This window comes from Diaporthe amygdali, assembly GCF_026229845.1.
Source record: "Diaporthe amygdali strain CAA958 chromosome Unknown NODE_14_length_1008325_cov_65_372321, whole genome shotgun sequence".
Classification (NCBI taxonomy): Eukaryota; Fungi; Ascomycota; class Sordariomycetes; order Diaporthales; family Diaporthaceae; genus Diaporthe; species Diaporthe amygdali.
Window position 1 is genome coordinate 772,132 of NW_026517034.1, and position 26,802 is coordinate 798,933.

Genomic DNA, 26,802 nt, shown 5'->3' on the forward strand with positions numbered 1-26,802 from the left:
GCTGTGGTTTGGGGCCAATCCCACAGAATTGACCATGGAGCCTTCGACTGGCAGAGAAGACGTGGTGCATCCCGAAGTTCGGGCGTATATCAACAGCTTGGTGTCTGCTGTAAGTAACGAGGCGCCCAACTTGCCCCCCCATAAAGTGTGATGGAGGCTGACCTTGAACTATCACACCACAGTTGGGAGGCCTTGCCGATGAAGACGATGGCACTCATTACAGACTCGGAGACGACGCTCTCGACGTTCTTCGTGATATCAAGAAATGGATTCGCTTTTACGACGAGAGGACCAACCGCATGGACGTCGCACGATGTCTGGCAGACGCGAACCTGGTCAGCGGAGACCTGATACACATCCTAGCGCTATGGACCGAGAATTGCAAGGACGAAAAATACAAGTCTCGCATAGCTCTTGCCTGCTATGAGCTTTTGGCTCCCCTAACATGGCCTATCGAGAAGAACAAAGAGACCATGACCATCAACCATCACAGACACATCCCGGTGCTTGAGCTCGCACAAGTAAAATACAAGCGAGATATTTTGAACTTCGACGGGGCACAAATACTACACACGGCAGTGCGCGCTGCCCTTCCCTCTATGGCAATGCCGATCGGCGACAGGACACAAAGAGACGTCGGCATCATCAAATTGGTTCTCTACTTGTTGCGGAATATTGCAATGATTACCCCTCCTTCTGGGCTCAAGTTCGAAGGAGACGAGACTCAGATCTCACGGTCGGCCGTTATTGACGCATTCTCATACCAAGACATCTTCCTCACCCTCTTGACCTTGTCATCGAACATGGGCGAAGAGTTTAAGACTGAGGATGTCATCGTTATGGAGATCATTTTCCACCTCATCAAACGGGTCGATGTCAAGAAGCTCTTCCTCAACGAGCAAGAACTGAGAAAGGCCAAGACAGACGAGTTGGCCAGCGCGATGAAGAAGGAAGCTTCCATGTTGCGATCATACAGCCGGAAAGCTCCTACCAGACATAGTCGTTTCGGCACCATGCTATGGGTTCAGAAGTCAGATGGGAAGGTGTCGTCCCTGTCGGGCCAAGGTGCGCTTGCAGACGTGTCCAGTCGAGAGCGGAAACTGGACGAATCCAAGACCTTCCGACCTCCGCGACGAGCAGCGAAAGAGGATATGGAGCCCAAGGACCTTGGCCCGCCTGTCATTCTGAATGCCCGAGCCAACAACCAGCTGTGCGAATTTGTGGAGGAATTCCTGGATTCTGGCTTTAACCCTCTGTTTCAACAGGTGCGCAAGACCCTTGAAAGAGAAGGCGCAGAAGTTATGCAGCATCATGCCCAACAGTTTTTCTACACGGTCGCTTGGTTTCTTGAGGCCGAGAGGGCGAGACAACAGGCCAGAAAAAGCAAAAAGCCCTCATCCGAGGACCAAGTGAGCAGTTTTCAGCTGGTCGCAGGCGTGTTGAACCAAGAGATGTTTATTGCCCTGAAACGAAACCTCCACAGATCATTCACTGAAGGCGATTGGCGAGAGCTGAACGCCGTCATGCGATGCTTCACCCAGATTCTCTTAACAGTCCAGGAAATGTTTGCATCAGAAAATGAGGAAGACCAGGAAATCGCGGAGAATGCACTGAGTCGGTTGTTCTACGAAGAGGTCACCCACGACACTATTGTGAACATTGTACGTGCGTACAAGGACCAGGGATTCGATTATTTGGATGCGTGCACAGAACTTGTCCATACATATATGCGGGTTCTGGAGGCCTACTCCAAAGAGAATGTAGACATGCAGGTCCGGTCCAAGAGAAGGACCCGGAAGAAGAAAAAGGCTGCTGCCGCAGCTTCGCAGGACGATGAAGCCAAGGACGACGATGAAGAGGATGCTGGTTCTGCAGACGAGCAGGCAGCTGCTGAGAAGACTGCCCAGGAACGCAAATTCGACTTCAAAAAGTTTGCCAACCGATTCGTCCCTCAAGGCGTTGTGGACACATTTGTCAAATTCATCAAATACTATCGCGATCTTGACGACTCACAGCTAAAGAGGGCTCACCGATATTTCTACCGCTTAGCATTCAAGCAGGACATGAGCGTCATGCTGTTCCGTGTTGACATCGTTCATCTGCTCTACAACATGGTCAAGGGCCCCGAGCCTCTAGACAAAACTTGCGGGATGTACAAAGACTGGGAGGAACTCGTGAAGCAAGTTCTTCGACGTTGTGTGAAGAAGATCGAGGAGCGGCCGGCATTGATCATCGAGATGCTGTTCTCCAAGATCAATTCCACGGCCTACTACCTTGAGTACGGCTATGACAGGCAGGTACTCAGCACCTCCACACCAAGACCTGCTGCCGAGCTCGAGTTCCGTCGTCTAGACCTCACTTTGGCCGAGCAAGTAGCGACTGCTATTGGCTTGCTGCTGGACAAGAATGAGTCGGAGCAAATAGACTGGGTCAAGAACCAACTGGCAGCCTGTGAGGTTGTGCGTTCTGTCTGGGAAGCAGCCGAGAAAGCTAAGCTCATGGTGGAAGAGCCTGATGGCACAATGACCTTGAGGGAAGATTGGAAGAGCGTAATGGCTGAGCCCGAATTTTTCAGTAAGTTGATTGTATTCAAATGTGACTTATCCCCAGTATCGCTGACATTGGACCAGCTCTGCTTCCTGACAATGACGCACGGAAGACTGCGATATTCAGAAATCCTCGCTTGCGCCTGCTCATGAAGGTCCTTGGTTTCGAGCGGCTGTCCTCATTGATAGATGAGGAAATTGGTTCAGCTTGGATCATACCTTCACGACATTCAGCGGAGGACCTGGCGGAGTATAAGGAGTTGATCGACAAGGCCGAGTTCAGCCCTCTCGCCTTCGATAACGGCGAAACTGCCGAGGATCAAGTCCGACGCAAGTCTGCTCCCCGGAAGAAAGCCGCATATGACGATGAAAACGATGACATTGACGACATTCTTGACGACGGTGACGAGGTGCTTTTCCCAGCCAACCTCAAACCCAGCAAACTTGTCGGCCCGGGCCGTGATCGACCTCCCAAAAAGCGCCGTCTACGCCGCAAGAAGGATTCTGGTAGCGGGGCCGATGATGATCTCCCGACCGAGGACGAGGACGAAATCCGCGCTGAGAAAGCCCTGAGGCGGCGCAAACGTGACCTCGAGAAGCAGCGCAAGATCAAATCTGCGCTCTATGTTAACCCCAGTGACGACGAGTCGGATGCCGAGGCGGATGCGGAATTCTTTGCGCGCGAGGAAGCTGTCCGGCAGCGTGTCAAGAAGGCTCTTCAATTTGCACCAACGGATGTGTCACAGCTTCAGGAGGCGGAAGTTACACCACAGGGGCTTGCAGACACCATGAAGAGGCTGATGGGTGATAGCGATGCTGACGACGGAGAGAGTGATGCAGCCAGCTCGTCACAAAAGTCGCAGGCTAGCTCAGGAACGAAGAAGAGGAAATCTGACGCTCTCCTTGAGAACGAGGAGCAAAGCAGCCCACCGACATCAAGGAAACGAGCTGTAAAGCCCAAGAAAACTACGGGCGGTTTCTTGGCCGATAGCAGTGATGAGGACGAAGACATGAACGACGCTGAGCCATCGTCCCCAGTCGACCAGCTTAGTGGCGCCGACGAGGGAGAGGATGGTTCAGATAGCGACCATATGGACACAGACGATACGCCCTTGTCATCTAACCCCAAAGACCTGGGCAAAGAAGCACGCGGGGAGCAGCGATCTCCGCTCAAGGAGAAAGTCGTCAATACTTTGACAAATCAAGCTTCGGACGACGAGGACGACGAGGATGTGCCTGTTGCCAGCAAGAGACGATCTAGGGCCAAGGGCGGTTTTGTAATGGACAGCAGTGATGAGGAGTGATGAACTGGATGGGATGCCTTGCGCGGGAGTTTGGAGTCACGGCTCGTCCTATGGACATGCGGGCTGGAATGTTCTTGGGCATCACATATACTGAGGAACACTGGATATATAATGAATGAAGCATGCGCTGCATCTTTGCATGCATTGACATTACAATTTAGGTTCTATTGAGTGTATGTAATCTTCATCCCTTGCCCTCGCAGGATGGCTTGTTTACCCTCAGATGCTTATTTGCTTCCAGACGTAATCCGTCTACTCACGCCCAGATTTTTCATCTCGATGGATCCTTCGTCTTTGGCGTCTCTGGCGACGGCACTACTCCTTCTCCTCATGCTTGTATTCTGACCCAGCTCCGCGAGCTCTGCCTCGCTCTTCCCCCGATCTATGCCGCCCTCGCTACCTCTACCATCCCCCTCTCCGCCCCTGAACAGCCCACCGCTACTAACTCCAGGCCGTTCTGTCTCGTCAGGCGACCCACCGTCCTCCACATCAGGTGTTTCCCCGCCATACGTACCCCCCACACTTTCCATGGTGAACGGGCTTGCCGTCGGGGCATCCAAGATGCCAAGCTCCTGAGGCGTGAATATCTTGGGCAGCAGCAGCGCGCGCACGGGTATCAAGGCCAGGATGAAGACGGGGAAGCCGACGGCGGCGACGGTCTGGGTGATGGCGAAGGTGGCGCCGAAGCCGACGAGGGCGAGGGCGACGAAGAGCCAGATGCGCGAGCGGCGGCGGATCCGGCGCAGCGGGCTCGCGGGCGAGGTGAGGGACTTGTCGCGCAGCAGGAACAGGATCTTGGCCGTGATGCCGTTGCCCTCGAGCGCCTGGTAGCCCATGATGAAGAACAGGCCCGCCAGCACGCCCTGCGGGATCAGGTGCAGCACCACCAGCAGCGGGCCCGTCATCGTGCCGAGCGTCAGCAGGCCCTGCGCCAGGTTCGACACGCGCTGCTCCACCACGTGCGTGCGCTTGAGCTCCCAGTGGCCCTTTTTATCGCCTCCCTCATCGTCGTCGGCGGCGTTGGGGTTGGAGTTGTCGCTGTCGCTGTGCACGACCTTGGTGACGCACAGGGATTCGGTGTGGAAGGGCGCCTGCGGTATGAGGCCGTTGGGAAACGGAATTCCAAGGATGCCGGCGACACCGGTGGTGAGACCGAGCAGGAAAATGTCCCAGTGGAAGCCCGGTGGCTTCCTGAGTGGGAACTCAGTGCCCTGGGCGATGAGAGATGAGACTACATGGCTGCGAGTCAGCAGAATAGTTCAAGCAATATCCGGTTGGTCTTGGTATGTAACCCTACCGTTATGGTCGAACCAGAAGAGGATAGTCAGCAATAGCGCGAATGGTATAGCCAAAAATACATCGGCCACCCTGATGTCCCAGAAGTGGACAAGCCAGCCCCTGTCTTGGGTGGGAAAGAAGGCTGTGCTCGTGGGCAGACTCTCCAGCGAGACCTGCTTCATCCTGCCGATGTGTACGAACCCTGTGAAGAAGACCACGGTCAACGGCGTGCCGTAGTCCTTCAGAAACACCCTCACGTGGTGGTGGAACAGCGTGCTGCTGCCTAGTTCACCGCAGGCGTAGGCGATGAAGAAGACCAGCATCGCAGCCAGGACGCTCAGGTAAAAGGGCTCGCGGTCGCCCAGCAGGGTGAGAACCTGGACGCCCTTCTGCAGGTAGATGAAGGCGACGTAGAAGCCGAATATATCGCAGGGGAATCGGGTGACGTAGCGCAGCCAATTGCACGAGTTGGTGATGGCGAGCACCCAGTGCATAACGAGGGCCCAGAGGCCAATCCAGCACATGAAGGCTAGGTAGTTGACGCCCGTGGGCACCATAATGTCGTAGACGGTGTAGTTGAAGACGGTGATGGGCCCCGTAACGCCGACGATAACGAGCGGCTGGCAGGCGAGCACGGAGAAGACGACGGAGCCAAGGACTGAAGCCAGTAGGACCTCGTTGACGCCGTACTGGGAGTGTGTGCGGGTGAACATGTCCAAGGAGAAAGCCAGGGCTGGTAAGATGCTATTAGGATTTGGTCAGTGTCATTGGTCTTGCTGTTGGGCGTGCTGGCCCAGACGTTTTGATGAGCTGAATTGGTTATGGATAGGGCCCAAGGGTGTATGATGTGAGTTATTCCAGGAGTGATATTCGATTCGGCTATGAAGACAATGAGGCGGACCATACTTTGCAAAATACATATAGATGGTAGCGGGAACGACACGGTAATCCAATGCATCCTTCCAGTCACTCCAGTAATAAGGGGCCCGGCGACGTAAGTCGCCGATGAGACCTTTGAATAGACGGATTTTCCACCATCTTGGAGTTCGAGCAGTTGAGCCGGTGTGAGATCGTGCCGCTGAGGTCCGCGAGACGGTCTGCTTGAGCTCGCTGGCCGTGTTGGTACTTGGGCCAGTCATTCCCGGGCCAGTCGCGGCTCCAGTTCCGGGCCCGGGCCCGGAAGACGAATTGTCACGAGCGGCGGAGGTGGTGTTATGTAACATGGTGGTGGCCGGAGGAAACGCGAAAGCGAAGAGATGGGTGGCTTCACTGTGGGATGACGGGCTTCGCTAATAACGGGAACATATCGGATAGTCGCCTCTATTCGCCCTTGAATCACGAGCCTGTCTGGTGTCGATTGCGGAAGATCATCTAAAGCCCGTCATGGAAAGGCTCTAGAGACTTGACTTATAGGAAATGTTCGGCCAAAGAGACCAGGGTTACAGAAAAAACGGGGGATGACGGCATTCTCAAAGTAGTTAGCGGTGCTTAGCCGGGTAGAGTAGAGTGGTAGATCTTTGTAAGAGGAGGGAAGGGGGGTTAACGGATACGGGGTTCGCCGCAAAAAAAACAAGACTTTGGCGCCGACTTGAGCCTTATTGATAGCAGACGGGCAAGATATCCCAATGCTTGGGCAGGTTCAACGTCTCTTAACCGACCAATGAATCATACTCGTAACTACATCGTGGCAACTATTCCATGCTACCATCCATGCAAAGCGAGATGTGCGAGTCGGAATGGCAACAAGAATAACGCCACATAAAACAAACCTGAAAAGAGAACCTACTCAGTTCTTCCCCTTGTGACCAAGCGAACGAGACAGCCGGCAGATGTTTTGGCACGACATGTTTTTGTGTGATGGTGCTGGGTGTCGAGCAAGGATCAACGATGGCGATGACTTCGGCAAACTCCCATGACAAGAAGAGCGCGGCCAAGTGGATTTTTGGACCCCAACAGGGACCACCGGTCTGCCATTCTGCGGCTCCAATGGCGCTGTCCCCACCTCGAGCCCACCTTAATGATCCACATCAAACCACTTCCCCGATCGCCCCGTGGCAACTGGACTGCACACAGTGGGAAAAAGCACCATGCCGATCTTTAGCCGACGACATTTCTGCACGCGAATTCTGCTTTGAATCCTGCAACCCGCGTTCTGCCCAGGCAGAATGCCGCAGAGCCAAAACTGCTTTACTAGTACAATCCACTTCGACACAATTGCAGTAGCAGTTAGTATATTTACACACGCGACTTGCAGCAAAGTCGTTTTGGGCAATTTCCGTGCCTCTCCGACACACCAGCACCAAGCACTTTTCAGGGAACAGTATCTGGGGCGCTGTCAGATTGCCGACCTCTGTGAAGTGGAGCATGTTCATGAAAAGACGGAATTAAGTATTCTACTTTGATCCCTTCCCTCTTTATCATTTGCCAGCCATGCTACTTGTATCCGCTGCGTCGATCCGGCAATTGCTTCCCATCGCGCTTCTCTCATCCATCCCCACTGAATGGCTTTCTTATGACTATATATACCTCATCCCGCGCTGCTTTTCTTCCTCCTGGTGCAAAAACCCCCACGCCCAGAGTATGAATTGCCCCATCTCTGGTCGTCTTAATATGGCCCTCAAAAGAATCAAATGGGGCACAAGGTCGAATGGCCACAGCTTCCTTCACCGCCTATAAATCACCCATGGACTTTGATAAATTGAACAAGGAAGAGCTGCTTTGAGAAAATTACCGGTCCCGAATACTCTGGACGCAAGGCTTGAGAAGGAGGGCACATCGACAAGCCACTGTGGCCCAGCCCGTCCATAAGACTGAATCTCAACCACTTCTGCACAGAGCTCGAAGACAGGTAATGTGACGGTCTGTGGGAGTCACGGTGGACCTTGGCGTGAGGGATACACCAGGCTGCCTCGTCTTCTGACTCAACCACTTGGCTGCGCGCGCGCCTCGAGCCCTGTCTTTGGCCCCCTATCTTATTGGTGATATGGTCTTGTGTGTGGCACCATGCCCTGTCCTCAGGGGGCGGATGCCAATGCTCCCCGGGGCCCGTATTATCTGAATCTTACACTGGGTTGAGATCGACTAGATCTGTGCGAACTCCGAATGCTGGTATTTCTCATATGTGTTTGTCTTGCGCGATCTTGAACACCTCGAGATTTCTCACCAAGATCAAACGGAAAATGATCAGAAATGACAGGCACAGATCCATGGGCCACACGACCTTCTCATAATCACGAGTCAAGGTCTTCTGGATTCCAAGCACGGGGCCTGGACGATATCAATCTTGAAGGGGGAGATGCGTGTTCTAGAATCTTTTCGGCCTTCTCGGCGTTTCGCATCACCGTCTCATTCTCCGTTGAGTGGTAAGTGCCATGACAGAGCAAGAGTATAACAGAACACGTGTAGCATTTACCAGTCATGAATGGATTCAGTTGATCTTGCAAAATTGTGCACGAAGGATGAAGAGCCGCTCTAAGTTAGACCAATGGGAAGATACCTAAAGAAGGAGCATGTCCTCCGGTGCGAGCCGACAGGATGACGGATCATCCTTTTCCTGGTCCTAGTCCTCCTTGTGTCTGGGGCACAACATCCATAAGAGTATATTACAGCGGATGCGCGTGTTTGTGTGGGCTCGTGTGATCGTCCACACTTTCGGCGAAGAATGACAAGCCGAATTACCGATAGGATCTTCACCGCTGCACTCATATCCTTTTCCTCTTAAGATGGCGGGATGGGCCATCATTTCCTCCCCTGAATCAGGTCTTACGATTATGAGACATACAACGGTCAGACTCTTTCTTTCCCTGGCAACGACAGTATGTTGCCATTCAGGCGTATGAGGCGAGGTAACTGAATCCCATCCTGAGGGTCGACATGAGCGTTGATAAAAATAAAATAAAAATACGGACACGTCAACACACAGGACTGGCTTCGGGTGTTTGGCATCGACGCAATTGGCCAACGACGGCCAACAAATACGGCAAGAGTCTCACAACTATACACGGGTGGCCCGCTTTCATTGGACTCCTTGGCTCATGATACGGCCTGCCCGAAGTGAATAAGTGTTGGGCCCCAACCTCACAGTGATATCCACCCCCGGCCACCATTGGCCTATGAAGGTTTGATTGACCATCTGACAGATCCTGTGGAATTCTACTGCGGGTGGGAGTGGGGGCCTCATGCCTCTCCCCTCCCTTTTCACCAAAGCTCTCCCTTGGGGCTGTAGCAGCGAAGGGAGTGAGACATCCCGGATGCAGCGCTTGTTACCGCCACTTGGCGGGAAAAATGTCTTCGCCTCCCCACGTTACCGCTCTTAGACTTTCCAATTCAACGGCTGGATTTGAAGTAGCCGTTGTGGAATTGAAGTAATACTGCTCAAATGTATGTACTACACGATTCATTCAATCCACAATTGACGCGCTCGGTTCACGCGTATTCAGAATCGTGAGATGGCAAATGTTGATTCTAATAGCTCACCCAGCAAATGCTCGTTGGCTTTTGGACGCGATAGCAATAATGGAGAGGAGTGAGATATCCAGAGGAAGAGACTTTCTTATATCGCGCGGATGCCGACTAGAAACCTACGATGTAGCCTAAACTAATGCAGCGACATATCCACAACCAAAGAAAGCATCTCCACATTAATCCCAGTTGAGATAGGGGTCTTCTAAAACTAGATAATTTATTTGTTCCGCGAAACTTTCCGCAAAAACATTAATGAATATAACAACATACATACTATCCCTGTGGCTTGATTAGTCGCAGCTGGGTGTCCCGTAGGTTTAGCAGTCCAGCCTCATCCGCCTGAACTTGTTTTCTTGCTAACCACAACAATTGACCAGCCACTGCTAGTGTGAAATCAGTCTCACGAGAAACAGTAATTATGATGCTGATCTGCACAATTAGGAAGGGCCCTGGGTCGCGTCTTGGGAGAGACATAGCAGGGGCAAAACTTGCCATCTAGGGAGAACATGGAGAGTTGGCAATATCAAGCCCGCCCTTTTCCTTTCCTCCCGGACGTAAAATGGGAGGGATCTCTCCAAATGGCTGTGAAACTTAATATCTAATTATCGTCTTTGTGCCCCGATTCACGCAATTACCTTGAACACACCTCCCCTCAACCGCTCATAATATGATGGGCCGAGCTCAGGGCGACAACGAAGAGGAAGCCATGCACGAGACCACGACAGAGTGGCTCACGGGGAGGATACCGAGCGAGAAGCCGGTCCGCTTCCAGTGGCGCCGGAAGGCCTGGAGCATGGCGCCGTGGATCATCGCGGCGCCGCTGGGCAAGACGGAGCGCAAGCTCCCAAAGGTCAACTCGACGTCGTACCTGAACGGCCTGCGCGGCGTGGCGTGCCTGATCGTCTTCAACTACCACGTCGCGATCCTGTGGAACCCGATGCAAAAGAAGACCCTCGGCAAGGTGCCGCTGTTCAACGTCGGGCTGGCCGGACACGGCGCGACCATGGTCTTCTTCGTGCTCTCGGGCTTCGTCCTGTCCTACTCGCCGCTGTCCAAGATCTCGTCTGGCGGCAACGACTCGGCCCTCCTGACCTCCCTCTGGTCCTCCATCATCCGCCGCGGGTTCCGCCTCTTCACGCCTCTGGTCGCCCTCGCCTTCATGTTCGCCTTCGTCACCTTCTTCACGTCCATGTACGAGGACTCGAAGCAGCTTCCCTACGCGCAGACCGACCCCAAGACAGTCGCCGACTTCTTCCTCAACATGGAGAGCTATGCGCGCATGGTCTTACGCCTCATCAACCCCTTCACCTGGAAAATAGTGCAGCCCGCCACGCTCGAGCAGGCCTGGACGCTGCCCTTCGAGTACCGCGGCTCGCTGATCGTCTTCCTGCTGTGCATCGTCTGCTCGCGCCTGACGTCCCGCTGCCGCAAGCTCTTCCTGCTCGCCTTCGCCCTGTTCGCCCTGCACTACGTCCGGTGGGACGTCTTCTGCTTCACGGCGGGCATGGGCCTGGCCGAGCTGCGCTTCTGCCCGCTGTTCGAGTCCCAGCCCGAGGCGCTGCCCCGCTCCGCGGCCGACGTCCCGGCGCGGCCCTGGGCCCGGCTCGCCCGGCACGTCAAGGTCCGGTCCGTCCGCTCGGCGGTCGCCCTGCTGACGCTCGTGCCGGCCGTCGTCGTCTGCGCGTGGCCCGAGTCTGGCGCCACGCTGGGCGTGGAGCCCTACGCGTCCATCCACGCCACCTTCACGCCGGCCCAGTACTCCGGGAACGACATCGACTTCCTGTACGCCAGCGTGGGCGCCGTCGGCGTGCTGGCCTCGCTCGAGTCGCTGCCGTCGTTCCAGTGGCTGCTGAGCACGGCGCCGTTCCGCTACCTCGGGGAGATCAGCTTCGCCTTCTACCTGATGCACCTGCTGCTGATCACCACTGTCAGCGCGCCCACCTTCCTCTTTCTGATGGACGTGTTGGGTTGGAGCTTCCAGCCTTCCTATGTGGTAGTGTGGATCCTCGCGGCCGCCGGGACGTGCATCACGGCGGACTGGTTTTGGAGAGCCGTGGATGAGACGAGTGTTCGCATGAGCCGGAAGATTAGTGACTGGGTGATTGCTAAGCCAAAGGATACTGAGCCGGCGTATCATGCGCTTTAGCGCGGCAGAGGACTTTGATATGATACTCAATGCTGATACGCATTCAGTTCATTTGGTCTGCTGATCCTGAAACCGAGTTGTCGCAACACGTGTATCCTAAGTTTTGCTCTTTCCAGCCATTGCATCGCATCCAGGCGCACTCGCTGCTTCCTTCACCCAGCCTTGTTGTCATTCTATATCCCTCTTTCGTATCAGCTTGAATGGCTGGCGCTATGTCTCGCAATCTCATGTCCTTGTCTGCGAAAGTGTATCCGCCGTGGGACCTAAGTCAAGATTAGATGGAAACGTTGACGCGAGAAATTGTGTAACGCATAGATGATTCCAAAGCCGATTACATCCAATTGACTTGTACCATCGGGCCCTTTCACTCAAAGAGAGAGTACTCACTCAAAGAGAGAGTACTCAACTCTTGCAAAGGACACAGCCACAGTAATGGCAGATGTGAAGGCAGTGACCACTTCGACCGCCACGCCCACACTGATCTTGCCAAAGGGAAAGATCAAATCCCTGGGCCTGACTGGCCCTCCTGATGACCTATGAGCATGTGGGCTCTAACCAAGTCTCAACCCAGCCAAAGCTGTTGTACTACAAAAGAGGACCTGCACGCGTTCATATGGCTACGCCGTATGTACCTTGATCCAACGAAAGCCGGAAGCCGAAGACAAAGAGATCGCATTGTCTTGAATCGCTTTTTTGTATGATCCTGAACATCTACCTAGTACAGAGCATCATGCATCTCGTCTAAATATCCCCCTTTCCGCTAGACCAGCTTCCCGCGTGGCCCGACTAATAAAGTATGTCCGTTATTTGTACAAAACTAGGTAAGGCCCCTGTGCCCATCCCTATGATCGGAGTCTCAAGGCCCGGGTGGATGGCCGGGCCTTGTGTTCCTGTTAAGAGTAGAGTAGAGTTTGTGTTGGGGCATCAGCCCCTTTGCTCCCCCAAGGGACCTCATTGCTCCCGCCGGAAAGCAGGGGACGGAGCTGGGGGATCGTCCAAGGTCTCCATCCCGCCCTCGCTAGGAGGCGGCGGTGGCGCGCTCTTGGACCCGTCAAAATACTTGGTGAATTCCTCCTTGTCCTTGAAAGGCCTTGGGCCCAGCAGCCTCACCATGTCGTCCCGAGTGAGCATCTCCCGCTTCAGCAACTCCTCCGCGACGATGCCGACCTCCTTCTTCTTCTCGACCAGCAGGTCCTTGCACTGCTTGTACGCCGAGTCCACTATGCACTTGACCTCGGCGTCTATTTGCTGGGCCGTGCTCTCCGCGAACGGCTTGTTGAACTGGTTTTGGTCCTGGTTGAAGGAGATGGGGCCCAGCTTCTCGGACATGCCCCATTGTGTTACCATGTTGGTGGCCATCGACGTTACCTTCTTGAAGTCATCGCTCGCCCCGGTCGTCACAGTTGGGAAGTGGATCTCCTCAGAGATACGACCGCCTAGCGTCATGGCCATTCGGTCCATTAATTGCTTTGTGTTCATTAGGTAGGCGTCACCAGTCGGGAGGTACTGTGCGTAGCCCAAGGCGCCTTGGCCGCGGGGAATGATGGACACCTTGAGCAGGGGATCGGCATATTCGAAGAACCAGCCGCAGATGGCATGTCCTGCTTCGTGATATGCCACGGTCTTCTTCTCCTCAGGGTTGAGAACGAGGGACTTTCGCTCCAGACCTCCGATGGTGCGTTCGATGGCCTGCTCGAAATGGATCATCTCAATGCTCTCAGCATTCGCTCTTGCGGCTATAGAGAAAATTAAAGTCAGTCTCTCGTGAGTAGTGATAGGTGAATAGGATAGTACTTACCGACGAGCGCAGCTTCGTTGACGGCGTTGGCGATGTCGGCGCCAGAGAAGCCTGGTGTCAGAGCAGCGAGCCTTCCAGAGAGATGCTCCATTTCTTCCTTGGTGACGACGTTGGCAAGATGCACCTTGAAGATATCTGCACGGCCCTTCATGGTCGGTCTGTCGATGTAGATCTGTCTGTCAAAACGTCCAGGTCGCATCAGGGCTCTGTCAAGGACGTCCGGTCTGTTCGTTCCCGCAAGAACTACAACCTGCTCCTGGGTGTTGAAACCATCCATTTCGGTGAGAATCTGGTTGAGAGTTGCCTCGCGCTCCTCGTTGCCGCCAAAGTTACGGTTTCCATCACCTCGAGAACGACCAATGGCATCAATCTCATCAATGAAAACAATGCAAGGAGCGTTCTTACGTGCTTGCGCAAACAAGTCCCGCACTCTTGAGGCACCGACACCGACGAACATTTCGACGAACTCAGACCCACTGACGCTGAAGAATGGCACCCCTGATTCACCAGCAGTGGCCTTTGCGAGCAACGTCTTACCAGTTCCAGGGGGGCCAGACAAGATCGCGCCACGGGGAATCTTCGCGCCCAGCCTCTGGAACCGCTCTGGCTTCTTCAGGAAAGACACGAATTCCATAATTTCGACCTTGGCTTCGTCCATGCCAGCGATATCGGCGAACTTAACCTTGACGGCGCTCTCGTGGTTGTACATCTTAGCCTTGCTCTTGCCGAAGCCAAACATGCCGCCTCCAGCTCCGCCACCGCCGCCAGGACCTCTCTTCATGGTGTAGTAGATCAGGCCAACGAGGAGCAGGGTGGGGCCAAAGGCCAGGAGCAGATTGCCGAGCTGGCCCTCTGCGGCGTAGGTGACCGGAATTCTCTCGGTGCCGGGGATGCCGAGTTCCTTCTGGGCCTCGTCGAGGTGCCTCTCGAAAGTCTCAACAGACCCGATGGACACGTAGAAGTGGAAGCCGGGGTTTGCTGCGACACTGTCGGGGTACATGGACCTGGTCGCCTCCTGGTTGAGATCCACCCTCACCCTGCTGCCGTTGTAGACCACGAGCTTCTCTACGAGCCCCTTGTCCAGATAATTCCTGCGAAGCTCCTGCCAGCTGATATCTCGCGACTCGGTGGGGAATATCATGCTCCAGACAGGGTAGAAAAGTGCGGCTGTCACTATCCAGGCCAACATGTCGCCACCGTCAAAGGCTTTGAATTGTCCCTTGCCCTTGTTCGGGTTCTGTTTCTGGCCCTCATTGCGCTGCTCATTCTCGCCTTGTTTCTCGTTGCGCTGCCCTTCGTTCTGATTGAAGAACTGAGAATCTTGGGAGTCGAAGCCGGAATCTTTCCTGGCCATCCTTTCCGCCAGCTTGTGGGCTATCTTGATGACCTTCATGGAGTCTGCGATGCTTAGGCCGGTTGTACGTCCCTTGTTTAACAGGTCCTTGAGCTCCAGAGGCGCTCCGTTCGACTTGACCTCATTTTCCACGTCCGCGAATGTCTGCCTGTGTTTTGCGGGCACCATATCGCCCATCTTCTTCAGCATCTCCAATTCTTCCTCGCCCAGCCATACCCAGCCGTCAGGAAGTTTTGGAGGCTCCTTTGGCTCCTCTGGGGTCGTATCCTTCGCATTCTTGTTCACATCCTGAGCCTCATCCTTGGGCTTCTCGGGCGGTGGCGGGCCGGTCGAGTATAGACGAGGGCGAGGTAACAGGTAGGCTGCGGATGACGATGCTGGTGATATCCTTGGTAATCTTGCGCGCCGCACGCTGATTGTGGAAGTTGTGCGTAGGGACGAGAGTGCAAGCCGGCCGACCTGGCGCGATGCCGGCCGTAATAACGTAGACATGATTCAATTGAGTCGAGACGTGTGGGCTGGGAGGTGGGAGAGGAAAGGAAGTGTGAAGCTGGGAGGTGGCGGCGCGATGACTGGACGGGGCGGTTGAGTCGAGCCAAACCCCACGCAGTGCCTCGTATGACGGGATGCACAGACGAACAGACGCCTTGCTATCTCAGTAGGGATGCGAGATATGTGAGTGCCGCCGAGACGTTTCCTCCTGCGGCTCAGCTCCAGCCGGTCTTGTTGTCGTGGTGGTCCGGCACTGTCGGGAGGATCCTGCGCAAAGGGTGGTAATTACGTGCAGTCGTCACGTTTTGCGCCGCTGGCTTCGGCTCAATGATGCTAACATGCTCACGCAGGGTCTCCGGAGCTGCCACTCCTTGCGCTGACAAATGAGATGCGGTCTCAAGGGTTCAACCCTCGTGGAATCTCACACGTCCCCCTCGGATTGCACTTCATGAATCATACTCTACTAGACTCCTTGATGCAGAATAGTCTAATGGAGAGGTGCGTTTCTCGCAACTCTTTGTTCACATAGTCTACTGATACTAGTGAAACAGTGATAGAACGCCATTATGGTCACCAAAATGATAGGCATGCTAACGAATCATGAATTGCAATTCGGTGCCGTCGCAATGTACTTGGTCCTCCGTAACAATGTTATCTAGATGGCAAACGCAAACCATATACCCTATTGGTGAATTAGATGAATGAAATGGTCGCCTTACCCCCCCTCCACACACAGAGGCAAGGAGCATCGTACAGACAAACGTGAAGCCGATCTCGTCGCCTTGAATCATTTACAACGCGGGTGGTAGGTTCATCCAGTCTCAGACCGAAGGGCTTCACCCACTCTTTTCCACCAGTCGAAGCCGCAGATTTGTGACAAGGCTTGCAGCTCTGCAACCTGGATTCTACCGGCCTCATCGCGGCTCCCCAAAGTTCCCGTTCTCGACACTCGGATACGCGCCTCCGCTCATTTCCGCCCAGTCCCAGTCAAAACTCATGGGCAGCGCGTACAGATCTTGCGGTATCAGAGGTTGCTGGAACCCAGCCCCTTGGGCTGGTGGCGATTGCAGGGGTGGCGGCGGGCCGGAGTTGGGAAGTTGTCCGAATCCAGTCAGTTCAGCAAAGGATGTGAATTCCATGGGATCACCACCAGAGAAGTCTGGCGTCCAACCAGGCGGTGGGTGTCCCGGCGACGGGCTGTGACTTGAGGCTGTCATGGGGCTAAACGCCTGCCCATCCGTGCGCGCCGGCGGAGATAGTGTCTCGTTGGGGTGTGACTGCCGCGGCGTGGGCGTGTTCGCACTCGCAGTGGGCGGTCTGGGTGTTTGTGCCGAGGAAGAAGACCCTTGGTTCGAAGTCGATGCACGCCGGATCGGGTTTGAGGTCGTGTTCGTGTTGGAGGCGGGCTTGCTAGCCTGCGAAGATTCGGCGTTCTTGCGCTTCCTGCGACCGGCGTTCTCCTTCTCGGCCTTTTCAATCATGACCTTGCTGATGCGCTCAAACTCAGAACAGATACCGATGGTACGGTGTACTCCACCCGTCTCGATTTCCTGCCCTAACGCGGACAGGAAGGTGACAACCATGTTCAAGAGTCGTGTGTCTGATCTCGCCCGGGGATCTAGGGGATTCTGCAGAATGTTTCCGAATAAAGTGACGAGTGCAGTGACCGGGAAGTACAAAACCATCCTATCCATGTTAGTGTATTGTCCGACGAGGATTGGATATTTCGCAGTACTCACCAGACTACAGATGAATCTCCCTGAGGCACATATTTGAGCAGTGAGATGGATGCTCTTGCCGCAGAAGTGCACAAGGCAGCGGAATTGAAGACCCTTGGGTTCAGAGGTTTAGCGTTCAGCCCCTGTATGGCAAAGTTCGACAGGCGACTTGTCCAATATCCACGGTGTATCGACATCCGATGTATCGTTGTAAGGCAGTTGTAATAAGTAAAGTGGAGCATAACGACGTGCAGGATGAGAGGTGTATGTGACGCCTGGATCTCGTTCTCGGGTCGGTATTCAATGGGCATCCTGTCTTTCCAATCTTCGAGTTCCTGGTCCAGCTCCCCAATGGTCTGCAGCAGTTCGCCATCCGTTTGTTTCGTCGCCTTGGTCGCGTAGAGTCTCTTGTAGACCTTGCTTTCGATGAGAGCTAACTCACACATCACTCGGAAGAGGTTCATCTTGCCCTTGCCATCAGCCAGGGGAATGTTACCAATATTGTCCTCAGGGTCCGCGTCCGGAAGCTCCACGTTCATGTCGTCATCATCCTGTGCAAAAGGCCGGCCAGACCGGATGCAGAGGTCCTTGTCCAGCATGTACGCAATCCAGAATACTCTCTTCCTCTGCTCGATTTCGATGGGATTCAAGTTGAAGCCTGTGCCGCGCTTGTGTAGTCCGATGTTGTGAGATAGCCGTATGGCGGTTCCGATAAGAAGTGAGGATGGCTGTGGGTTAGGTGTTCCTTGCATAAACAAAGCCATGCCCAGAAGTGCCTGGACGCTCAGCAGGTCAGTGTTACGCATCACCAACTCTGCAAAGCAGGCCATCGCATTCTTCATGTACCCCCATGCCTTCGCGTCCTCCTCGTGTGGTACCAGGTTGCTCATCACTCGCAAACGGTGAGCGATGGCGAGCGCAACGTTGAGACTAGCCCACCACCCGGAGCCCGAGTATGGATCCTTGCTGTACTGCCTCTCTACCAGGTGCATGAAAGTGGGCCGGTGAAACAGCGGGAACATGCAGTTGAAATTGTCGAAGTAGTCCTGCAGCAGCGAGACACACTCGTGCTTTGGCGGGAGGGGGAGGAATACGGGCCGTTGAAACAGGTCGCCAAAGACCTCAGGTTTCCAGTTGTTCCATTTGTGGTCGTCCATAGAAACATGGGAAATCATCTGTTGGAAGGACTTATCTCCAGTCTTCTCATTTACCCACTGAATGCCCTTGGGAGAGAAGATGGAGAAGCCAGAGGAGGAACCTGAGTTGTGAAATTAGACATGTACACAAGCGACTGGAGCGAGAAATGCTTTGCCTACCGATGTATCTGGTTTCACCGGATGTGTTGGTGACAAGGGAGCACATCATCTCAGACAGAGCCTCTACCTCCTCCTCCTGGCCTTGCGGCTGTTCCTGTGAATGCTGCTGATTTTGTTGCTGCTGCTGCTGGTATTGCTGCTTGCTAGCATCGATTGACTTGCGCTTCTCTTCGCCATCCTTTGGGGGCTCAGGCGAGGTAAGTGCGCTTGTGGGGGTCGACGAGCCAGTGTCCTGCACAGAGGCGGCTTGTGATGGCGAGGTCGGGTTAGAAGGCGCTGCCTGCGATGCGTGCCTTGACTCTTGTCTCTTCTCGGCGAGTTTCTTTTCCAGCGTTCCCAGGTCTGTAGCTCCGTCGTCCTCACCAAGGAGACCTGTTTGGGATGGTCAGTGCGCGATTGCACATGCTTGGAGGAGCCCGCGGACAAAAGCCGGAACGACCGGATGGCGCGGTGAAGCCATCTGGGAGCAAAAAGGGAAAGAAGCCATACCTGACAGCCGCAGTAGACTCTCCATGCGACCGAGACGATTCTCGAGGCCTTCAATGTACTTGGCCCTGTCGCATTGTTAGTTGGCGGTGTCGCTGCCAGGGGTCGCACAGACCGCTGGGTGTTTGATGATGATGATGATGAGTACTCACCCCTTGGGCGGATTCCTCTTTTTCTCGACCTGCGTAAAAACGCATTCGGTCTTGTAGTTGATGCAGTGTGTGCATGCTGGCAGCTTTCCGTCGCACTTGATCTTCTTTTTTCTGCACATGTCGCAAGCCTGTGGGCAGAGTTGTCAGCCAGGCCGGCGTGTCGGCGACAAGGCGCTGTGCCCGTCACGAGCTCGGGTCAGGACTCACCCGTGCGATCCTCCTCCTTTTTGCCTCGTTCGCATCGTCGAGCAGGCCGTTGGGGTCTCCAAACATCTGGGCGGTGAGCTCTGGGGGCAGATGCTGCATTGGTAGACCATCGTAGGCATGGGCGCCGAAGATCTGAGGCGGTTGGTTCATGAGCGGCTGATGCGCCATAGCGGGCATCTGGAAGCCCCCCATATGGTGATCCATGGTGATTTCGAGGTCCCGGATTTCCTTTGTCTGGTGGGACTGGATGGGCCGAGGCTATGGCTGGGCACTGGGCGCAGCTTTTCTGCACTGGTGGAAAAAGGTTGAGTGTCGTGTGGTTCTTGTCGAGAGTGAAGATTGAGAGAAAGATCGAGCGTTCGCGTTGGAGGTGCGGTGCACGAAACTGCAGTCTCTCGGCCGGGTGCAGTTTGGCGAGGTGGGAAGAGAAGAGGTCGCCGTTGGGCTGGGTGGTGATCAGTCAATGAATGGTCCGGACCGCTGATGCAGGTGGGTGCAGTGCAGGTGCGGGTTGCGGGTTGCGGGTGGGTGGTGTAAGTGCCAGCTCCAGCGGGTGTGAAGAACGTAAGACGGCGGGGCAGTGGGTACTTAGACTTGTTGCAGGTGCGCCAAGGCCGCCAGTCGCAGCGACCTTGGGGGATCCCCTCCAAGCTGCCGGGGTACCAGGGTTGGCCGCTGGAGAAGTAGACATGTACCTCTCAGGACTCGAGACCAAGCCACTTGCTGCACACTACCTGACTACCGACCAGTTACGGTACCTAGTCTGGGAATTTGGGTATCCACAGTGCCTACGCAGGGGCTCGAGGGAAAGGTCGCAGGTCGCAGGGAAGCAAGCGCTGATCCAAGGAGCCGAGCCTGTGCGCCGACGCAATACTGCGTGTAGTAGATACGGTTCAGGGCTGCACATTACAAACCCAACCTCTCTCCAACCCCCTCTCCAAGACGTCTTTCTACGGTGGTAGTCTAGTCAGGTCAAGTCTGGTCAAGTCAGCTACACTGCTACAGTCAAGTCAACCCTTTCAGCCCACAGGAAGTTGCAGGGGTCATGGGTATGAGCGTGGGCCTGGCTGTCTCTCTCACACGCCAGGGCGGCCGTCTCAAGTGATGCTCACCTCCCCCTGCCCTGCCCCGTCCCCCCCCCCCCCAAAAAAAAAGAGAATGAGCCGTGAATAGCTACAAAGAGGTGTTGAGATTGGGTGTATTGAGCTGGCTGTTCTGACGAATTGGGAGAGCCGGAGGTCGGTCTTGAACTGGGTTTAGTCGACCTCAATGCCGCCCTTCTTAGGATCTGCTGCTATTCTTTGCTGTCACCCTGAAGCTCTGCATGCTGACAATTATTCAGCAGTTGGCTTTCCGGTGGGAGCACGTCACTCTTGCTTTTGATACACTGCGGAATCCCTGCCTCTGCGTCCTGTACCGTACGTACAGTTATACACAGCCTATTAGCTATGTAGCTAGGCGTGGCAATGACGCTCGCGATAGTGACGGCGGCAACGTTCAGGGCTTAGGTTTTAGGTTTTTAGGTTGCGGCATCAATGTGCCCGTGGCTTACAAACCACACCAGAGAGGATGCAGACCACATTCTTGTGCTGCCAACACTATGCCTCAAAGCGAGTTAGGCTGCGCTTTTGCCCTCTGGGCACAGGGTGTGACATGTCCTGTCACCGCAGCTTGGCCTGCAAGCGCACCATCGTCCTTATCAGACAAACCAGGTCGCCCTTTTGCACCCGTCCCGAAACCACCAGGCGCAAAAAGTTTGGTGGTGGTGGGGGGCGTGAGATGAAGCCTGTCACAACACACAGACGTCGGCGACACCGCCGCCCAGCCCGTCGAGGGCTTTTTGGTTTATTCTGCTCTTGCTGATACGTTTTACTCACATTCTACACGTATCGCTTTCTGCCGGCCAGCGTCTTATTCAGTATGCTTCTGGCCTGCATGAACTGTGTTTGTGCACACTCCAACAGCTAGCTGCTACCCTCAAGCTTGCCATATGCTTTCAGGAGGCGCAGCGCCCGTCGGGTTGCATTACACGGGGCCGTCTATGACGCCGCATGATGTCTGATGATGACGGAGTTGCCAGACTGTCTCATCGCAGGTAACTGTCGCGCCTGAAGTGGCTGTGATCTTAGTCTAGTCCTCCAAGTACCGCCCACAACTAGGTAGCCTTATCTTGTTGAACCCAAGCTGTACAGTCCAAGTTGAGAAGGCCATGCATCAACACCACACCTCGAATTGCTAGCTACCGAGCGAGGCTCGCCCGTCACAGAGAGCCCGTACTCGTACTGTACCGTATCGTATCGTATTATGCCATACCCACAACGACTCAACGCGGTGGGCTACTCAATAATCATTAAGGAGGACGATCCCGAGTGTCCCGTCCGTACCAAGACGACTCTTCTGACACGGCAGACGCACCCGAGAAGGAGCAGGGTTGTTCTCGGCCACTGCCGGTTCCGCCCCGGATTCTGCTGCGGCTGGTCTGGTCTTGGTCTGTCTGGTCCGTCTGCCAAGCTGTGGATGCAACGACAGCTCTCCTCACCATCTGATTGTGTGCTCTTTGTTCTGGTTTCCCTGCTCTCACGTGCTGGTGCAGGTGGCTTGGCCCTCTAAGGCGGACAACGACGAGGGCCAGCCTCTGAGAGGCCCAACCTATACGCAACCAACATGCGTGCTGTATTGTGACGACGACCAACACACACAAAAGACCAGCGCCTACATCAGCGGCTCACGGGTCCAGTGGTCGTTATCCAAAGTTCACTTGACACAGAACTTCAGATAAAAGCTGCAGGTACCACCCAACCTTAAATCTCGGCTGCGGTCCTACCCACCCTTGATTGATGACCGCGCATGTGTCGTGTCGTAGAGAAGTTGACAAGCGAGGCTCCGCTTTTGGAGTAGACTATGTAGACTACTACAGCATTGCATAGAGACTTGGACAACTTGTCCGTCCCCGGACTGGGGCTCAAAGATATCGGACTCCACTTCCCGTGTAGTGATTGATCACTTGCTGTCCCACTCACAACAATTAAACATACGCGACACCACCGTCCTTTGTTCTCAACTACGCTCGACCCCGCTCGAGTACAGCAATAGTATATAGTTCAGCAACGTCCAGGTCGCGTCTCGCAGTGCATGAAGCCATGCATCGTGGGACCGATACCGAATCCCGATGGTCGTACGATAACGATGGAATAGGGGAGGACGAACAATCCGATTCTCTAATACCAAGGCTTTTCTACTATCGACGACGCGCCATCCAAGGTTTGGTTTGCACGCCTGGAACCGGCGTGGCTTATACTGCGAGAGAAGTGGGCCCAGGGTCCAGCTGCCGCCCTGCACAGTATGCCTTCTTCCCAACGACGAAACGTGCCGTCAGGCCGTCAAGTTGAGAGGAGAAGAAATAATTCTCCGATGGCAAGGGTCAGCTCAACCTTGTGGGCCTCGACTGACATGCACCTTGCGTCGACCCTCAGTCCTCTCTCTGGGACTTTGGGACTTTGGGACCACGTCCCAAACGGGAAGCGCGTCGCGTAGAGTGCAGAGACCCGACGATCTCGCCTCGGTGACCGAATTGCTGCCCTCGACACCCACAAAACCCCCCCCGGACCGAGCAACCGACACATCTCCATGTGGGCGCCGTGTTTCCTCGCAGCGTGATGCAGCCAAGGTGAATTGTTTCAAGACGGCCGTGATCTCCTCATCCTCCTTTCTCCGGGCCACTCCTTCTCCTTCACCCCCATCCCCACACACACACACGCGCTGCGAGGATTGAGAGGCCGCCAGAAACATCCGCCCAACGGCGTCTCGAGAATGCTGACCGAGCCCGCGACGAGTATAATACTGTAAATTCGCAATTTGTCATTGGCGACCCCTCCCTTCCCTCCCGCATACCGGCCCCTCCCCTCACCCCAAGTCCAAGCGATCGGCCTGCCGTCGTCGTCTTGTCGCCCGGCAGGAAAAGCACAACCCCCCCTGGCCGTTTCACGTCTGTCTCAAGACAACATCTTCACGAATCCCATCCACATCCGCGCCCGCTCATTGGACCGGTCACATTCTCACCCGGGGGGCCAGATAGGAATTGGGATAGAAAGATTGTCTTCTAATCGGAGAAATGGACGAATAGACTGTCCGATGGGATGAAGAAAGAATAGAGAGAGAAGAAAAAAATCTCTACCCTGCATCATGACAGAGCAACAGCCCACACACACCAAACAAAACCCTCCCAGGCCTGACAGGACGCACCGATCGCTCTGGCCCTGGATCCCTTCCCTCCCGCCTACCCACCCTGCCTCCCTGGGGAGGGGCCAGGGCAGACCGGACGATTTTGTGGGACCCGGAGCTGGGGGCCTGCTCTCCCCTTCCCTTCTGCACATGCTTGGGACGACGGGAGCGGGTTCTACCCATCGCAGGCCGGCCCCGGAGGCGACATGGACCTGGACCTGGGACCGGGTCTTGGAGAACATCATGGCATGACAAAAACCCCCCCAACATCGTCAACTACACATGTCTAACCAACCCTTGGCGACTCACCTGGAAAGGTTGACGTACGCATGCCATGCCCCCCGTCCTAACAAGTACTGTCCGTCTGCTCAAGCTTCCGGAAGGATCGACGACCCCCCAGGGTCTCGCTGGGCCATAAGCACGCGTTTGCCATGTAGAGATGAACCACGGGGTTTGAGCGGGCGGACTGTCCTTCCCGTGGGCTTGCAAGTAGTTCGGTGAACGAGCGAGCCACCCCGCGACACCTCCACCAAGGATGGGATGTTCTAGGCCAGACGGGTCCTTCCAACGTCGGTGGGCTCTTTGAGCCCCATACAGCGGCCCGCGACGACGGGGGGTCGACCCGGACCGGGGGCAGCAGCACCTCGCAAGACCTGCTCCCATCAATGGTCCACGGCATTGATGATCTGCGGGCCCTCCGTCACGACGATCATGGTAAGAAGAAAGAGTGCACTTCTGCTTTTGGATTGCCAAGGCGTATTGTAGGGGGGAAAGGGCACGACCGGCCCATTCCCACCCTGCTCAACAGAGTAATATTTGCCTCGAGCTATTATGTACAAGGCGCATGCCTCAGACAAGTAATGCGCTGCTCCTAAAAGAGCCCAGCCGGTCATTCACATTCCCGTTCAACAAAAAAGAAAGAAGCCCATTTTCCCCATGACCAGCCAGGCTCACGAACCGAGTTGCTCAACTCGGTGGAGCGACCTTTTTTCCTCCCAAATCTTCTCACTGTGCATAAAATGCGAATCTTCAATGTCCGCTGCCTCTCAAGAAGTGGTATCCAAGATATAAAAACAACAAAAAACGCCGAAAACCCAGTATTGCGCTTTCATAGGCACATCATCAGCCGCCATCGCCCCAGGCAAGCTGCCCCAGGCAAAATAACTAAGTTTCAAGACATTAGAAGTATAGTTGAAATATGGTAGGTCACACACAACTCCAGTATGTGAGATCCAAGGAGCGGGTGAACATTATGTAGCACGAAAGATGATGACTCTAGACAGTAGCTGGATATTACCCCAGTCGTCAAGAGAGTTGCTCGGTGAATCTGCCCGACCCCCGTGACGCTCGGGAACCCGAGCCATCGCGGGAGTAGTCCTGAGCCGCGAGAGTCCTGCCGATGGCGTCTGCCGGGGGGAGCGTGGAGCTCTGAGGGAGTGTCGGTGAGTCAATCGTCTTCGGGACTTCGCCCGTGACAGGCGTCTTCGCAGGACCTGGGTTGTATACCATGACCCCACTCTCTGGCCGCATGGGGGAACCAAGAGCCAGACGCTGATGAGTGCCCTGGTTGAAAATGGCCATCGAGTCTCGGTAGACTGAAGCATCGCTATTGAGACTGTTCCGGTCACGTGGGTCGGAGTACCCGTCGCCTCCGTACTGCAGCACGGGCGGCAGCTTCTTTCCGGACACTCGAACAAAGCCTCTCTCGGCCATTTCTGACCCTGTGTTGGACCGCTCCCTGGATGACCGCTTTCCTGCCAAGGCCGCGAGCGAAGAAGCGACTGAGTAGGGTGCTGATGACCTCTGCATGGTTCCATATGTACCACTGCCGCCGCCACCACTGCCACCACCGTCTCCGCCGCCAGCGTCAGCGCCTTCTCCTGAAGGGCCAGCGCCCACAGCCCTGGTAGCTGGAGTGATGGATTTGTCGTCGCCACCACCCAGCCGCATGTGACACCATCCGCGCTTCCTTAGCCTGAGAAGCATGAAAGCAAATGCGATCAGAAGCGCGAGTCCAGCTACACCACCGACCACGCCTCCGACAACCGTGCCAGTCGGCGGAGTTGAGTCATCGCTCGAGGATCCGGAAGATGCTGATGTGGAAGATGATGAGGGCGTGGCAAGTATAGTAGTCGCGGCAGTACCGTCACCGCCTCCTACACCAAACGTAGATGACGGTGAGGCTGAAAGTGACTCCGAGCTGGAGGATGTGGAAGAAGCCCCTGTGGAAGAACTCGTGGGGCTATTCGAACTGGATGTGAAGCTTGAAAGCGTGCTCGAAGATGAGCCGCTAATCGAGTCTGAGAATGAGGAAGAAGAGAGGGTCGTGACCAGCGATGATAGCGACTGGGATGCCGTAGAGCTTCCTACCGAGGAACTGGTAGTCACTGTAGAATTTGAACGAGTAGAGGAACTTGATAGCAAAGATGACGAGGAAGAAGTAAGCGAAGCTTTATCGAGGACATGTTAGCCGACTGCTCCCGTGGCATTTTGTTGCGGGACTACTTGTTTACTCACAAATGGTAGAGTTGAAGGTGGAACTCAGAGAAGGGAAGGTCGAGGGAATTGACAAAGTTGGAACGAGTGATGTGATGGGTTCGGTGGTCACCAGGGACGTGGAGGAGGCAGTCGAGGACGCATCGGAGGGGTTGGCGGATGGTGTTGTGGTCTCGGAAGGAACTGAGACGGGGTCCACAGACGAGATGGGAGTCTCGGTGGCGGTGGACGAGGTTGTCGCAGCACCGGCCGAGTCGGAGGTTGGTGATACAACCTTCACCCCGGGGTCAATAGTGGACCCCGTCTCGGCGTCTACCAAGTTGGTCTGCGGATCGGACACCAAAGTCTTAGTCTCGATGATGGCGCCTGAGCCATCGATGACCTGGACGACTGAGATGGTCTGCACAACCTCGGTGATGGTGGGGTCGCCTGAATCCAGGTCTGCGGTTTCGTTTTCCTCCTGGCGCCTGTGGAATTGGGCATGCGAGCGAAGGTGGTTGGCACTGCGTCCGTGCAAGTGCGAGTGACGGTGGTGGTCGTGGTCAGTCTTACGGGCCTGAAAGAGTGAAGACCCGTAGAAGTGGTTAGTCATCGCGCCGGGGCGGCAATGCCTCTTAAAGAGGGGCGTATGACAGGAGTAGCGAGCGGTGGTCTAGTGTAGTGCGTGATAAACGAGCGTGGCATAGGAAGCCCCCCCGGATTTAGGTTTTTCGGAGGGATGTGTTGTCGATCAGCACGGGCTTGCCCGTATTGCTGAAGGCGGTCCGGGTTCCGATTCCAGTGTCCTGCGATGCGGTTGGACAATGAAGACCGGACGACTTGGA

At 55.1% G+C, this 26,802-nt stretch overlaps 6 protein-coding genes across 6 annotated transcripts; 2 read left to right on the plus strand and 4 right to left on the minus strand.

Annotated features, from left to right (window-relative positions):
- Positions 1 to 34: 34 nt before the first annotated feature.
- J7T55_003542 (uncharacterized protein) lies at positions 35 to 3,850 on the plus strand (the record flags this gene model as incomplete). The annotated part of the gene is made up of 3 exons (XM_053143575.1): positions 35 to 109; positions 183 to 2,574; positions 2,631 to 3,850. The coding sequence occupies 3 exons, from the start codon at positions 35 to 37 to the stop codon at positions 3,848 to 3,850; spliced, it is 3,687 nt and encodes a 1,228-aa protein (XP_052993791.1).
- Positions 3,851 to 3,886: 36 nt separating this feature from the next.
- Positions 3,887 to 6,351, minus strand: J7T55_003543 (nion exchange protein 4; the record flags this gene model as incomplete). Its single annotated transcript, XM_053143576.1, has 4 exons — positions 3,887 to 3,898; positions 4,111 to 5,081; positions 5,148 to 5,872; positions 6,035 to 6,351. 4 exons carry the CDS (start codon positions 6,349 to 6,351, stop codon positions 3,887 to 3,889), a joined length of 2,025 nt encoding a protein of 674 aa, XP_052993792.1.
- A 3,908-nt stretch (positions 6,352 to 10,259) lies between these two features.
- On the plus strand, positions 10,260 to 11,738 carry J7T55_003544 (uncharacterized protein; the record flags this gene model as incomplete). Its single annotated transcript, XM_053143579.1, has 1 exon — positions 10,260 to 11,738. One exon carries the CDS (start codon positions 10,260 to 10,262, stop codon positions 11,736 to 11,738), a length of 1,479 nt encoding a protein of 492 aa, XP_052993793.1.
- Positions 11,739 to 12,689: 951 nt separating this feature from the next.
- Positions 12,690 to 15,382, minus strand: J7T55_003545 (ATP-dependent metallopeptidase HflB; the record flags this gene model as incomplete). The annotated part of the gene is made up of 2 exons (XM_053143580.1): positions 12,690 to 13,474; positions 13,537 to 15,382. 2 exons carry the CDS (start codon positions 15,380 to 15,382, stop codon positions 12,690 to 12,692), a joined length of 2,631 nt encoding a protein of 876 aa, XP_052993794.1.
- A 914-nt stretch (positions 15,383 to 16,296) lies between these two features.
- J7T55_003546 (uncharacterized protein) lies at positions 16,297 to 19,465 on the minus strand (the record flags this gene model as incomplete). Its single annotated transcript, XM_053143581.1, has 6 exons — positions 16,297 to 17,068; positions 17,122 to 18,358; positions 18,417 to 18,788; positions 18,906 to 18,970; positions 19,055 to 19,182; positions 19,262 to 19,465. 6 exons carry the CDS (start codon positions 19,463 to 19,465, stop codon positions 16,297 to 16,299), a joined length of 2,778 nt encoding a protein of 925 aa, XP_052993795.1.
- Positions 19,466 to 24,787: 5,322 nt separating this feature from the next.
- On the minus strand, positions 24,788 to 26,570 carry J7T55_003547 (uncharacterized protein; the record flags this gene model as incomplete). The annotated part of the gene is made up of 3 exons (XM_053143582.1): positions 24,788 to 25,704; positions 25,814 to 25,932; positions 25,996 to 26,570. 3 exons carry the CDS (start codon positions 26,568 to 26,570, stop codon positions 24,788 to 24,790), a joined length of 1,611 nt encoding a protein of 536 aa, XP_052993796.1.
- Positions 26,571 to 26,802: the final 232 nt, after the last annotated feature.